Here is a 13,860-nt window from a genome sequence, read left to right as displayed (position 1 = left end):
ATGAATACATCTTGGAATAAACAGCATGGTATTGTCGATAAACATGATACAAAATCCATATCAATTAAGAACTGAAAAATTTTGCTTTGGAACGCCTGTCATGTGCGTCTCTTCTCTCAATTTATTTGTGAAATTGCAATTTGCAGCAAGCCAAGAAAGTTTATTCCCAGCAGCGGTGCTGCGATCGAATAGCCTAAATTTTTATCTCTCTAATGCATGTTAAAAACTTGAGTAGGTTACCCTTCCGTATTTCTTATTCAATACAAAATGGACATCTACCAACTTTCGCTTGAACAGCTTTGTCATGAGACACAGAGACAATTAGGCTTGGAAGCCCGCCAGCTGTGCGCTTCTACCAATGAACTGACAGCTGGGATTTGAGCGAGTCGGTGTCAATTCATGTTTTCAGAACAGCGCAGTTAGAGGAGATCAGAGCCGAATGACACTGAGTGACATTTTGTGAGTCTTCATATGCCATCTCACCGGCCTGTTTTTATTTTTTTTTCATGTTTCCAAGCAACCAATATCCTGTCTTCCAATTACAAGGCAGGCCACGCGAAACATAACATAGTGCGTCGTTGTCTCCTTAAGACTATGCTTTAATGTTTTCTGCAAAGTACGATGCAATCTGTGTGCAAAGTGCACGGGGTTGCAGTCGGTCCGAATGAGAAGCACAGAACAGAAAGGCGACGTCCCGTTATTGGCCGTAACCGGCCTATCTAATTTACCGTAATGGCTTCTGCAGTGCACCACAAAGCCTGTTTCATATCTGTAGCTGTGTCACAGTGGTGAAGCATTCCAAGTGCTTTTCTTCGGTATGTGTTTTGTAGACGTAATTGAAACATTCCATATCGGAAATAAATTTCGTGAATGCGAGAGGAGCATGTTTCTCATTCAGCTTGGCAGATGACGGTTGAACAACCGCAGATTTCACATTCCTTCGTTCTCAATAAAATGGTCGTCGTTCTTAGAAAGGTGCAGAGCCTTGTGTGCGCTCGAACTTGAAAATGGAACTTGGAGTGTGCATGGTAAAAACGTGGGTGCTGTTACTGGTCTTATGGGCCTCGGAGTTTACAGCTAATCATCAGCACGAACGGACTGATGGCTTTAAGGTGAGCTATTTACGTTAACCACAGGATGCTATTGACTAAATCAGTGTTAGGTTTTGTATTCTATGACAGTTGCCCTTATTATTGCATCTATGCGTGTTTGATCTTTAAATTGTGGCAGTTGATGTGGGATATAACTCTCGAGGCAATATATATTTCTTTCATTTTCTAGAGTGCAGGTAAATAAGTTTCTCGTTACTCAAGCCACGACAATTGCTGTAGACGTGAACAACGCTGCGTTCATTGAGTACACTTAGATAAGTTCCTGATTACAGGCGCTATTGCCGACACTGCTGTTTTATGAAACGACCTTGTTGGGTCTAACCAAATTACCCCATTTACGCTAACCACACTACGTTCTGGGTTGTAATATTTATTCTTGCTTTGCTTTGCTTATGGCCGCCGTAATTTAGAGGCTCCGGCTTTATGCTAGTAAACGCCAGTTCAGGATTTCAGTCCCGGCTACATCGGCTTGTATTCGAAAATCAGACCTGGGTGCTGGGATAATGCTGAAATCAACAAACCACAATAAGACATATACACAATACGACACCATCCGCTATGACCCGCCGTATGTATTAAAGCACAGCTTTTGAAACCAAACATCTGTAGATCAATCAACCTTCAATTGTGAGGTATCTCGATGTCGCGAATCGAGTGGACGCGTCGCCGACTGGTGAAGGGGAACGCTTTCGCGTATAGTTTCGAAGAAAGGAACAAAGAAATCAAACAAAACAAAACGAAGCCGTGCTTATATTTTAAAGGAAAGGGAGCCAATAGAAGAAGCGAAAACACTAAAGAAAACACACACTAGGCACGCGTAAAACACAACAGATAAAAAGGAGAGAGTTCACCGGCTACAAAGCGACCCAGGTGGTGCGGAAATGCCTTGCAGGTAGCACAGACGCGGGTTGGCGAGTTGCGATGCGTCGCTGGCGTTGCGTTCAGGAAGGCGATGGTAGAGAGCCAGGAGATGAGGAACGGAGATGGATACGGGAGACGCTGACGAACTCGTGTCAGCCGCCCCCAAGAACTGAGCAGCTGCAGCAGGAAAACCGTAGCCAGGTTCTGTCGACGGCGTTCCGCAAGCACCGTAGGCTTGTGCAGCCTATCCCAGGAAGCTTTGGCTGCTGCCTCTTCCGACCTCGAAATGAATGCAGTAGGCCTGCGTCGTTGATTCAGGGAGGTCCACGGCAGCACAGACCCGAAGTCTGACGGCTGCCACCTCCACGCTTGAATGAGGCTTAATGGTCTTGCGTCGGTGATCCAAGGGAAGCCACTGGCAGCTCGAACCCAACGTCCGACTGCTGCCACTTCGACGCTTGAACAACCAGACTTGTGCTGCGGTGTCTTCCTTTACACCTCGGTTTGCTGACACGTCAGCTATCCGCTCCTCGTGCCTGCCTCGCGCACACCCTACGCACGCGCACACGCGCAACGCGGGGCTGGCACACACGGCGCTCCGCTGTCCGACGCAACACTGCCGACACGCCGCGTTCCGAAAATCCCTTGACAGTCAAGTGTGCACATCACACTCGAGCGGTGTTACAATTCCCTTAATTTCTATCGATTTTCCAGCCTATGGACATCGTAGCATCGAGCCGTCATCAACAGCCTTCAGCCTCTATTTCAGACATAATATAGCTGAAGGCTATTTGAGATATAAAACATAATATAGCAGAATATACTGAGCGCAGTATATTAATGCAGGATCTTAGTATTCCGTCTTAGATATTATGCTTTGAGGACAGGTTTAATCTGTAAGTAGGCGGTCAAACGTATACCCCAAAATTATCTACATGTCAGATTGAGACTCGCAGCACCGACAACTACAGCATGTAGCCGAGCTGTGTCTCTTTAACACTGGATGCAGCAACTGCCTGCGACAGGAAACGCATTTGTGTCAGTCAAGCATGATTTCTCGGAGCGTGAAATTGCGGAGACATTTTCAAGGAAATCCATTTCACTGACTGTTTGTAAAAGCCTATTCAAGGCGTTCTCTGTTGCACTTTGCGCAAACTCTGCATGCCAAAAAGTGCCAACCGCTACCTGAACCCGAAGGGAACGTGAAGCAAGTTGATTTTTCAGAACCCAACGCCGCAGCTACGCTTCTGTAGACGCAATGTCTACTCTTCCTCATGAAGTGTCTTTTTTATTGCAGATGATTGGCTCTCTCCCCCATTTAGTCGCCATGTACACGGTGAGCAAGGATCCCTCTTTTAGGTGGCTTACTGCCACTCGGACGCTCTATGACCTCAACAAAATGGTGGCAACCTACGTCTGCCACCTAAAAGGACTGGGCGGCAAGAGGTCAGTCATTTCATTGTCTTATGGAAATGACAAAAATCACAAGTTAATCCAGTATAATGCACGTGACTCGTTCGTGCTAGCTGAAGCGGTAGTGCCTGATATTGGCTATGCTTTCGGAGCAAAAACGTGTGCTATTACCTCCACGTTTTTCACGGTATTTTGTTCCTGAAGGATTAGTGCCAGCATAACTTTTGTAGCATTTACGCTTTTTTGTGAAATATATATATAGCGATAATGGGAAGCTTTCTCACCACCTGATTAGACAGAACGGGGCCAGTAGCAATGGGTGGAAGGTTATTAAAAATATCAATCAACTTTGATAGCACAAATGCGCGAACTCACCCAGCTGCTATAGTCCTTTCGAGAACATTTTCGCCACATGACTTCAGAGGACTGTGTTGTTGTTCAGTACACACCAGAAGGACAATCATTTGAGTGGCAATGAAGGTTTAGGCACCAATGGATTACTACGCACCGCATATCTCGTTCAAACGCATGCCTGTGCAAATGTCCTTTGTTTTTTTATCAAATTCTCTGTCGCATTTTTTCTTCTTTGTCGGAGCAGGAAAGATTCAGCTTTTCACATAACTCCTGGTAGTACCGTTGATCAGGTTTTTTTCACTCTTGACGATGGTGAGTACTACTTGTCTCCGCTTGAATCTTCTTACTTAACGCGTAGACGTTACATTCTGGCATTGGAAAAAACGTATGCTTATGTACGCTAAAGGTTTAATGTTAACTATAAAGTCAAAAACGGATCTTGACCGATAAGGCGTACTTCTTTAAAACAATTAGAGCGCTGCTCTTGTAAAAATAAAATGTGTATTTGAAATTTTGTAAAATATCTTTTTTTTTTGAAGCTGTTCATTCGTGCTTTGGAGCAATTTTGACGAAAATGACTTCCGAAAGGCAGAAGCGAATAAAGCACCAATATGCATGCGGGTAGTAAAAATCTATAAACTTTATGAGTGCTTGTTTTGAGGTCTTCAGAATAATTTCAGGTAATGAACAATTTTTCACTAGTCGATAATAATTGTATGCAATGCATCACATGATAAAGCAAGCAAAGGATGACAACGGATTAATTTTGTTTTATTTTTCTCACTTATTCGACTCCTTCGGGATCAGAAAGCACGGCGCGGCTGTTTTAATTCCATGTAAAAGCACTGGCTTCAGCAGATGTGCAACTCACCACCTTTGAGTGAGCGGCCGAACGCCGTAGTCTGTAATTGACTAAGGAATGTCCAGACGATGGACATTAAAAGCACCCCAAAAACAAGCTAAATTTGGCCTGGAACTGCAGGATATTAAACTCTAATGAAGCAAGCCCTACTTTCGCAGAAAATGAAGCATTTTAAAATGCTAAAAATAGAAATAGAAGCGTCACCACCCCAGGCTGATTTCAGAAGTAAACTCCAGGGGTCGACACAGCTTTCTCGATGCGCAGCTCACAGGCCAGGCTACAGAGGCGTTCATTTCGAACCGATGAACACGGTGTCCTTTTTGCCGCAGACATCGCGAGTTTGAATATAGTGGCTTCATATTTCTAAAGCCGACTTCTCAGCAATAAATGCGCCTTTAGACCACGACAAATGTGACTACATACAGAAAGGGACATTTAATGTGAAAAAAATTTGCATTGTGTTGTCCTCAGAAACCCTTAATAAATAAAATTACTCGCCTGCCAAAGCAGTGGTCACAGTGGGTTTTGCTGAAGCTATTATGCACACAAGTGGGTCAGCTATGGCAATGGCACTCTGATGATGTACCGGACGCGCTTTATGAAGCTACCTTGCAGCGCCGCTCGAGAAGCAGGGCATGAGATTTGAGGGGTTCTGTACAAAGAAAGCTCTCAAACCACGCAAGAAAGCGGCCTTGCCTGGCAGGCGTTAGCTCATCAGTTTTCACTCGTGCGTATCTTGTTCTCTACACGCGTTCCTCGCCACTGAGGCTTTCAATCCACGTCGCCGTATCCTGCACCAAACTAATGTTATGAGATATGAATCCAGCGGTCTATCTAAGTGCGCGTCATTACAGGCACTAACGTGACAGTCTACCCTCTCTCAGAACTGGCTGTGCCCTATAGAGTCTTCCGCACTGAATGCAAAGACCTGATCTTGAGAATTAACGGGTCACTGTACTAGACGCTTTTTCCGCCTTAATACTTGAGGTAACTGAAAGCACTACACTCCATTAGTTAGATACGCCAAGCAGATGTGTCCGCAAGCAGTAGCCAGGAGTAATGTCGCACATCGTGTTCTTTGGGGTATCAACAAATATCTTTTAATGTAAAATACAATTTTGCGAGCAAAAAGTGTACCTACTCCTCCTCCTCTTCCGCGATGATGCCTCAGTGCAATGGAGTTCAGTTTTCTAGCACCCACACTAGGTTCACAACCAGCCCCTAAACCGCCCGATCAATGATATTTCTACGCACGTTCGAGAATCTCAAGGGATCTAAATTGTATCGGACCCTCTGTACGCATTGCATCTCACCATGGATTGTTCCTTGGAAAATGTGCATGTAAATTTTGATTGGTCGTTGGCTGTTAAGCTTTCCCCCAGGTTCAATGTAATTTGTTCTGTCGTCATGCACATTTGCTTAACCCTTTCGTCCTCCCAGTGGCCACTTGCAATCTGCTCAACCTGCGGCATTTAGGTAGCTCTGGGCCGTTCATTCCATTTGGAACAGCGTGTACAGGCAATTAGAACATTTAAGTGATAGTGGTATGAGGGGTTTTCCCCTAAGCCTATGGTCCTGCTCACCAGAAGGCCCAATCCTCATACTGACCAAAAGCAAACGTCGGCAGTGGCGACCTTATTCACAGAGCGTTAACTGGAAGGACTGGCCATTCTTAAAAACGCTATCTGTGATCTATACCCCAGCGTAGCGTACATCGTGTGTCTGTTTTTGCGTGTGGCGGTCCACACGCGTCTGATAGCATTCCTCCGTCTTGTTTCTTGTTCTAAGAGGTGGCTGTTAGTGCAACGTTCCGATGAATAATGACGACCCCGAGCTCGCACCTCCTCATCCGTAAGCTCCAGTAAATTGCGCTTCCGCGGAAGGAAAAAAAAATGAGTGGCAGAAGGCTCCCTAGGGAGCAGTATAGATGAACTTCATTCTTTGTCTTCGCAGCTGAATTCTTGGTCGTTATTTTTTGCCGTCATCTCTATTGCGCGGAGATTGTTCTCTGGTGACGCGGCCTTGTCTCTCCTATCTCGCCGCTCACTGACCAGCAGTTGCGATAGCTTTGAGGCGTTTACAGCTTTGGGCAACAGTGCTCATAGTTTGTGCCAGATATGCCCAGGCCAAGCAATGCTCCCATGCCGTTCGAAGACCGGCAATGGCGAGCCGGACGCCGGCAATAAAACAAATGAACTCAGGCGGTGGTACCATAGTGAAGGCGATCGGAGCACCCCGACTAACGCACACGGAATCCAGCTTACGTGGCAAACGCGCGATGTCCCCGAGGTACGCGATGTCCCCGTGGTACGCGCGATGTCCCCGAGGTACGTGATGCACGACACACACCGGATAGCGGTGACCAACTTTCTCGATTTTTTATTCATGTCGCATCGCGTAATTAAACGTTTACCTATGATAGCTCTTGACTGAACTGTGCTAGAAGAGGAGCGTTTTCTTTATACAGAATTTTTTCAACAAAATTCATTGTTTCGCGCTCATCTTGTATTCATGTGTTGTTTTCAAAGTCGCTGAAGTAGTGAATAAGTTCGTCTCGACACTTCGCTATAGATTCATAATGAATAGTAAAGCGCAAAAAGACGAACACATGAAAGAAAGCCTTGTTGTGTGTGGTCTTTCTTGCGTGTGCTCGTCTTTTTGTGGGTTAGTATCCAGTATGAATCTACACCAACATGCGCAACATTTTGCCCTCCTTCACTTCGCTATAGACGCGACCACTTTATTTGTGGCCAGAATTGGATAATCAATGGTTCGAAATATCACCCTCTACACCAACATCCTACTGGGAACGTCTCCCTGCCGGTTCACAAAGGCTCCTCCTTCACCCGTGCGCTGCTGTTAAACACGACCCACGGCCGAAACGGGCACACGTGTAACAGGCTACCCGACACCCATAGTCCTCTCGCCGTGGGTGACGCTAGTGCGATTCACTGGGCCCGGTGTGAAACAAACGGTCGTGTTCCTATGTGACAGTCACGCGAGGCTTCTCTTGGTAGGAGGCGGGTACAGCCCCGGGCATCATCATCATCAGCGTGACTACACCCACTGCAGGGCAAAGACCTCTCCCATGTCTCTCCAATTGACCCTGTCCTTTGCCGTATACCCTGTGCCGAAATATCCCTTAAATATGCATCATCGTCGTCAGGACAATAGCCTTCGATATGCTATTGACCCCATGGCCGCTCTTATCATTACCAAAATTACAACATGCATCTGCAATTTCTCGCCAAGATGATTCTATGCAGCTTTCCTCCCAACCGCACCTGAGCACTGCCTTTATAATATAACTTAGGACAGCACTATGTAGGACACATTTCTGCCGTTTCTTTCAACAGCATGCGTTAAAACTGTATATAGGGTGCTTCACCTAAGACTTGACACAATTTAAAAAAAATAGTCTTTTTGAGACCGATTTTGTCGGCATAGCTTTGTCTGCTCTGTAGTACATCAGAATATTTCTAAGGCGTGCTAACTAGTAGGCTGATCACCAATTATTGAATAGTTAACTTCCTAACGATAACTTTTAGCCTTCTTAATTGTTGAGAGACATGTACCCCACTGTAACTAAAATCCCTATCAGTTTTTAGAGCTTCGAAAAAGGGGTTACCCTCGGCATTGTGGCCCAACAAATTCTGGCTATTTCTACGAATCACAAGCACTGGACAGGTTGGTTTGGCTGCAAGCTTCTCGAAAGCTCGTGTATTTTGGCGCGATGTAGCCTAAGATTTGTTGAGCCTCAGCGCCGAGGGTGACCGCGAAGTCGAAATTCTCAAAACTTATATGGATATTATTTACGGTGGACTACACGCTATCAAAAAATAAGGAGCCCATAGTAACAGTAAAAAGTTAACTATTCATTATTAGTTAAGTAGCCTACTAGTTAACACGTTTTAGCGGTATTCTCATGGACTACACTGGCGACAATGCTATTCATCAAAAAACAAACTTCTAACTCAAAAAGCGTATTTTTAAAAACTGTGTAAAGTCTTAGGTTAAACGCCCTTTATAATACAGCGCATGCCCGACTTTCATCCGCAACCAAGTTGGAATACTCCTGCAGTGCCGTTCGTTTTTACCACTGCTGAGGCAAAATTAGGCCTAGCGTTGTGTGCGTAGTTACACTATGCATGAAAAGCTTTAGTGGCCTTATGAAGTCATTCAACGGAATATTTCAGTGCTTTTAGAAATAACTTCTCAGTTTATTGGTCCACTGGATTTATTCTGCTGCCTGTCCATGTATTTCAAACCTGTTCACTCGCTTTTTTGCAGATGACAGTCAATTGTTCACGGCCTATTACAACTATAGTGACTACCACAACTGCCTAGTTGCCATAATTCCATACGGAGGAGACGATCGTAAGGCACTTACTCACGATTTCAATAGAAACTTTAAATGTGCGACACAGCACAGCAAGGTGTAGGCGTGCTTCAACGCTTTAAGAAAATTTATTTGCTTGCCTTATAAGTTATAGATACGAAGTGAATATTCCACTCTTGTGATATTTCTGCTAAAGAACCCTTTTGCTGCCCTGTACAGATTTATAATCTCCTCAAGTTCCTATTAGATAGGGTATTACAGAATAGTTTCAGGGTTGTTTCTCTGGCGGTCTTCAGATCGAACGGTCCAGAGTAATGAACAAATCTGAAAGCAGAGTGGGCTAGATATTTGCTCTTTATGCAATGAATTGACGTGATGGAGTAATATGAAGTGAAGATAGATTATGGCGCACTGTTTTCTTTAAAATTTGTAAGTGGCGCTGGACAAGTTTGGTTACTTTCACGAGACGATTAACGATAATTTTCGATTCTTGAGCACCCAGCTATCATCTAACGTGATGCAACACAGTTCGGTTCAGTCTTGCAGTGTGTTCGGATCAGTCTTGCAGTGCTTTGACGCATAGAAAAACAAGATGGGTGAAAAATCAAATAGCCGCTCAAATCTGCTTAATGAACCAGGAATGATTCGAGTCTGCTTGAAAACGGTAGCTAGGCGAGGATAGCCAATGGGTGTATGCTTTCCAGCCGGGGCACAAAAAGTGTTAAAAAATATCACGACAAGGTATCCTTGAAACTGGCTAAGTCCCATACAACATCTGTTATTAAGCGCCACCAGTTCGGTCGTTGTTAATGTCAATAAATCGGCAACATAATTATCTTCTCTACTCAAATGAGCCACCCAATAAATTTTTGACGAATTATGCAACATGAGAAAGTCCGCTGGATACATGAAAGACAAATACATTTATTTGTCACGTCAGAATATTTCTGATGTCCGTGCAAAAAAAATTTCGGCACCTTTTAAGGCTTGACAGGAACGATAGAAACTTTCCATCTTGACAACAAAAGACTTAAGGAGTCTGTTACGCTATAAAATACTAGGCACAAATTGCGATATAAACTGTGGGTGCCACTGATGGCAGCGATGATGTGATACATCAACCAAGCGTTGCGGAACAAACGCATAATGAATGAAAAACTAGTTTTGCTGCCATAATTTTAAAATCTTCGTAAAGCGCATTCCTGAGAACGTAGAGGGCTGCTTGTTGTAGAAACCCGAGTTTCGGTAAAAGAACAGCACTTTTAAATTTTCACGTAAGAATAAAAGCAAGAGCCTTTTGTAGGTAGACATTATTTAGTTGTTACATGACCTAAAATTTGAAGCTGAATTGAGGCGTCAGATTGGAGTTTACAGTTCAGCAAACACACCTGATTTTTATCTCACACCGGATATATTTTACACTGTTGTTGCCTTGCACGAAAAGGGAAAACCGTGAAAGATGTGCTTTGTTTTTACAAATGAGGGTCCTTGATAAATCCAGTTCTTGCTGCGTGAACGCCAAAAACATGTTTGTGGCACAGAAATTCTCTTTCCCTTTCCAGCCTAGGTTATAATCTTGCAGTACAAGAGAACAAAATAGTTGAAGATTTATGCCGCTTAAAACGATTGATTAGTATGGTCAGACTACTTCCGTCGGCACTTAGCATATTAAACTAGATATTGTGCCTTGACAAAAACGGTTATGGCTCTACGATATCGAGCCTTTGGCGGAAACTCTCAAAAACAAGTTCGCTTAATTTGCCATGAAAATACTTGGAGAAAAGCTGTAGTAATCGTGGGGAGCTCTTGATAACGAATATGGGAACTGCAGTTAAGGTATGGTGTTATTGCAGTGCGGAGACTCGAATTTAGAACATTCAAAGCTGTTCGCGATTTTCGGGCAGTAATACTAGCTAATATGGTCACAAAAGCAAGAACTCTTGCCCATTTGGGAACCGAATGAAACGCCTTGCAGGCAGTGCCGGTTTTGTTCATTTATGCTTCCAAGTGTTTCGCGCAAGGTCATAGTCGCATGCTCCATTTAGCATTGGCAGAGATCGTGGCGTCATTGGTTAAAAGTAATTAGGGAGGCGTAATCTTCACAAGTTACCAGTTAGCTTCAACTACGCAACTATTAGCTGAATTCAGTAATTATCAACGTAAATATTTACGTATTCGTGTTAAAATATGCGCGGCAATTTTAGTGAGAGAAGATGAATCAATTCATTGGGCTGTATGTTATGTGATACTGATATTTGTTGTGGACCAAGCCGCAGTTTATAATGCGTTTAAACAAGCGACGACACGCTGCCCTTCTCAAACGAAGTGGAAGTAGCCAGAAAAGATTTTTCGCATCATTTGTAATGTTTGATAATCTCACAGCTTTTGTAACCATAAAGCCTCCATAACACGTTTACTGCCGGATATGTTTCAGACCTCAAGCACTTATGGAAGGTTTGGCAACAGTGACGCAGCTATCAAGTTGCGTGAGCTAGTTACGGCAGTGGAAAGCATTATTTCTTTAATCGTGCTTTTTAAGCTTCATCTAGGCGTTTAGAAAATCAAATTCGTCTTCACAAAGAACATGACTGCCACATGTTGTTTCAGTGACCTTTTTTATCCTTTTTTATCTTCTTGATGAAAGCGAAATGGAAACCCAGGTGTGTTCTGCGATGTGAGCGCACCTTTAGGAAGTCCAGTTGGTCTACTTTAATCGTCATAACTCATGCGTTGCTTCCCGCCGTTAAACCGGATATTTAACATTTTTTATCTTGCATTCTATTTCAGTTTGCATGGTGTGGGTAGAAAAAGAAGTGGTGGAAAGGATTCACCAAGATTGCCTGGACCAGTACGAGGACACCTGTGAAGTGAGGATTCCGGAGTACACGAGAGACCTGTGCAACTCTGTTTTGGAAGAGTAGACACATCCGATCTCGCAAGATGCGACTTGCCTCGCCATGCTTATCTTGAATAAAATGCACTACAGCAACACGATGAGCAAACCGAGAATTCTGTGCAAACACAATAGTGCTTGAGAAGGCTCTTTTGTACCCACACTTTGCAATCGGATTTTCGCACGCCCCCTTTCTTACCGGCGCTACGCTGGCGTTGTGACACTGAATAAAGGAGCCACTGTCATGGTGTGGTCAGTTAATGCGTAAAGTGACCAATATATATATATATATATATATATATATATATATATGTCCTCTCTGCCACAGATTTCGGGATTTTATTTATTTATTTTATTTATGACATACTGCAGGCCGTGAGGCCCAAGCAGGAGTGGGTCACAGAAGCAGATCACAAATTGAGCAATTATACCAATATGCTAACAGAACAAAACCAGTGGGAAATGACATAAAAATACAAAAACAATCAAGCAAAACAAGCTAGAAAAAAGATAACAATAGTCACTTATCAGGTAAAGAGACCGTACACACGAAGCTGGTAAGCTGTTCCAATCACTGATGGTTTGCGGAAAGAAAGAGTGCTGAAATAAGTTAGTCTTTGCAGAGTACGCGGTCAGAGAAAGGGGGTGGGGGTGTCGGTTTCATCTGGTGTTTTGTAGTATAAGATACGTTGAAGAATTTATTCCATGTTTACGGTTAAATAACAAAAATTATAATTTCAACCGAAGAAACTTGCGCCGGGTCTGAAGGGTTGGCAATGAATTCGACTTCAATAATGCAGAGACTGAAGCAGTTCGATTGTATTGCGGAAACATGAATCGCACAGCTTTCCTTTGGGTGCGCTCAAGTCCTTTTATGTTAGTGACAGTCTACGGGTCCCATGCAATACACCCATATTCCAATTTCGTCCTTATAAAAGTTTCATATGCTAGACTCTTAATCTGCAGTGCTGTATCTTTTAGTTTATGCCGCAACAAACAATGTTTTCGTAAGGTAGACGAGCAAGTGTTAGAAATGTGAGTGTTCAAGCTTAAGTTGTTTGTTAATGTAACACCGAGATATTCATATTAATTAATTTCTCCTGAACACAGAAGAGAACACCATTTAAATGGATTGAGTTTTCTTAAAACACCTAGTAGGACAGTCTTTTCAAAGTTAAGGTTCATGCTCCATCGATTACATCATGCGTTGATATTGTAACGGCATACGACCTTCGCAACCAAGAGCGCGCTTGTATACAAATAAAGAAGAGGCGCGGGGCGAGCGCGAGGGGAGAGCGCGCGGCGCTAGCGCGTGAGGTAGAGAACAAAGGTGAATCGCCCCGGCCGGTTATGTCTGAGTCTCCTGTGTCTGAATCTCTGTGCCTTTCTCTGCGCGGGCCCGCCGTCCCGTAACATTTGGTGGCAGCGGTGGGATCATGCCGCTCACCCGCTCCCAGAATCAAGTCCCCGACGTGCCAGTCGACAGGACTCCGCCACCAGCCGACGGCGCCGACGACGCCGCGGCCGGCATCGCTACACATGGGCGCTCGGAGGGGCTCGGTTCTCCGCAGCGGCTGGACGCCGGTATTGAGCGCCTCCTTGATATTTTTACTCAGCGGATGGACGCATGGGAGGCCCGTCTGACTGCCCAGGCTGGGGAGTTGGAGGCGATCCGGCGCGACTTCCGTCGCCTTCTGCCAGTCGAGCCGAACACGGGTCCGGTGCCTCTGGACGTCCCCGCCACCGCTGTACCCAGCTCTGCCGTCGCTGTACCTGCGGTCGTAGCCGCCAACAGCGTGCTCGGCGCGGGCGCATCATTGGACGTCGTGGAGTTGCCCACGTTCGACGGCACCATTTCATGGGATGCTTACCGCATCCAGCTGGACAGTATTGCGGCGGCGAGAGGCTGGGACGAGCAGATGAAGGCACGGATGCTCGTCGCCAAACTGAGAGGCCGCGCGACTGAGCTGCTGCAGAACGTGCCGCCTGACCAGCTGGGCTCTTATACTGTCCTGGCGGGCCTCCT

At 44.8% G+C, this 13,860-nt stretch overlaps 2 protein-coding genes across 2 annotated transcripts in view; one reads left to right on the top strand and one right to left on the bottom strand.

The window, feature by feature from the left end:
• Nucleotides 1-13,860, bottom strand: part of LOC149327525 (uncharacterized) — a 753,829-nt gene that overhangs the window by 536,081 nt on the left and 203,888 nt on the right. The gene's annotated exons all lie outside the window — the stretch shown is intronic.
• On the top strand, nt 3,271-11,862 carry LOC149327528 (uncharacterized). Its single transcript, XM_089563458.1, has 4 exons — nt 3,271-3,419; nt 3,985-4,052; nt 8,893-8,979; nt 11,729-11,862. The coding sequence occupies exons 1-4, from the start codon at nt 3,271-3,273 to the stop codon at nt 11,860-11,862; spliced, it is 438 nt and encodes a 145-aa protein (XP_089419584.1).

The sequence above is a fragment of the Amblyomma mixtum genome, chromosome 10 (assembly GCF_055824585.1).
Source record: "Amblyomma mixtum isolate Tamu chromosome 10, ASM5582458v1, whole genome shotgun sequence".
NCBI classification, from domain to species: Eukaryota; Metazoa; Arthropoda; class Arachnida; order Ixodida; family Ixodidae; genus Amblyomma; species Amblyomma mixtum.
The sequence above is the reverse complement of the archived record's forward strand: the minus strand, read 5'-3'. Positions and strand labels throughout refer to the sequence as shown.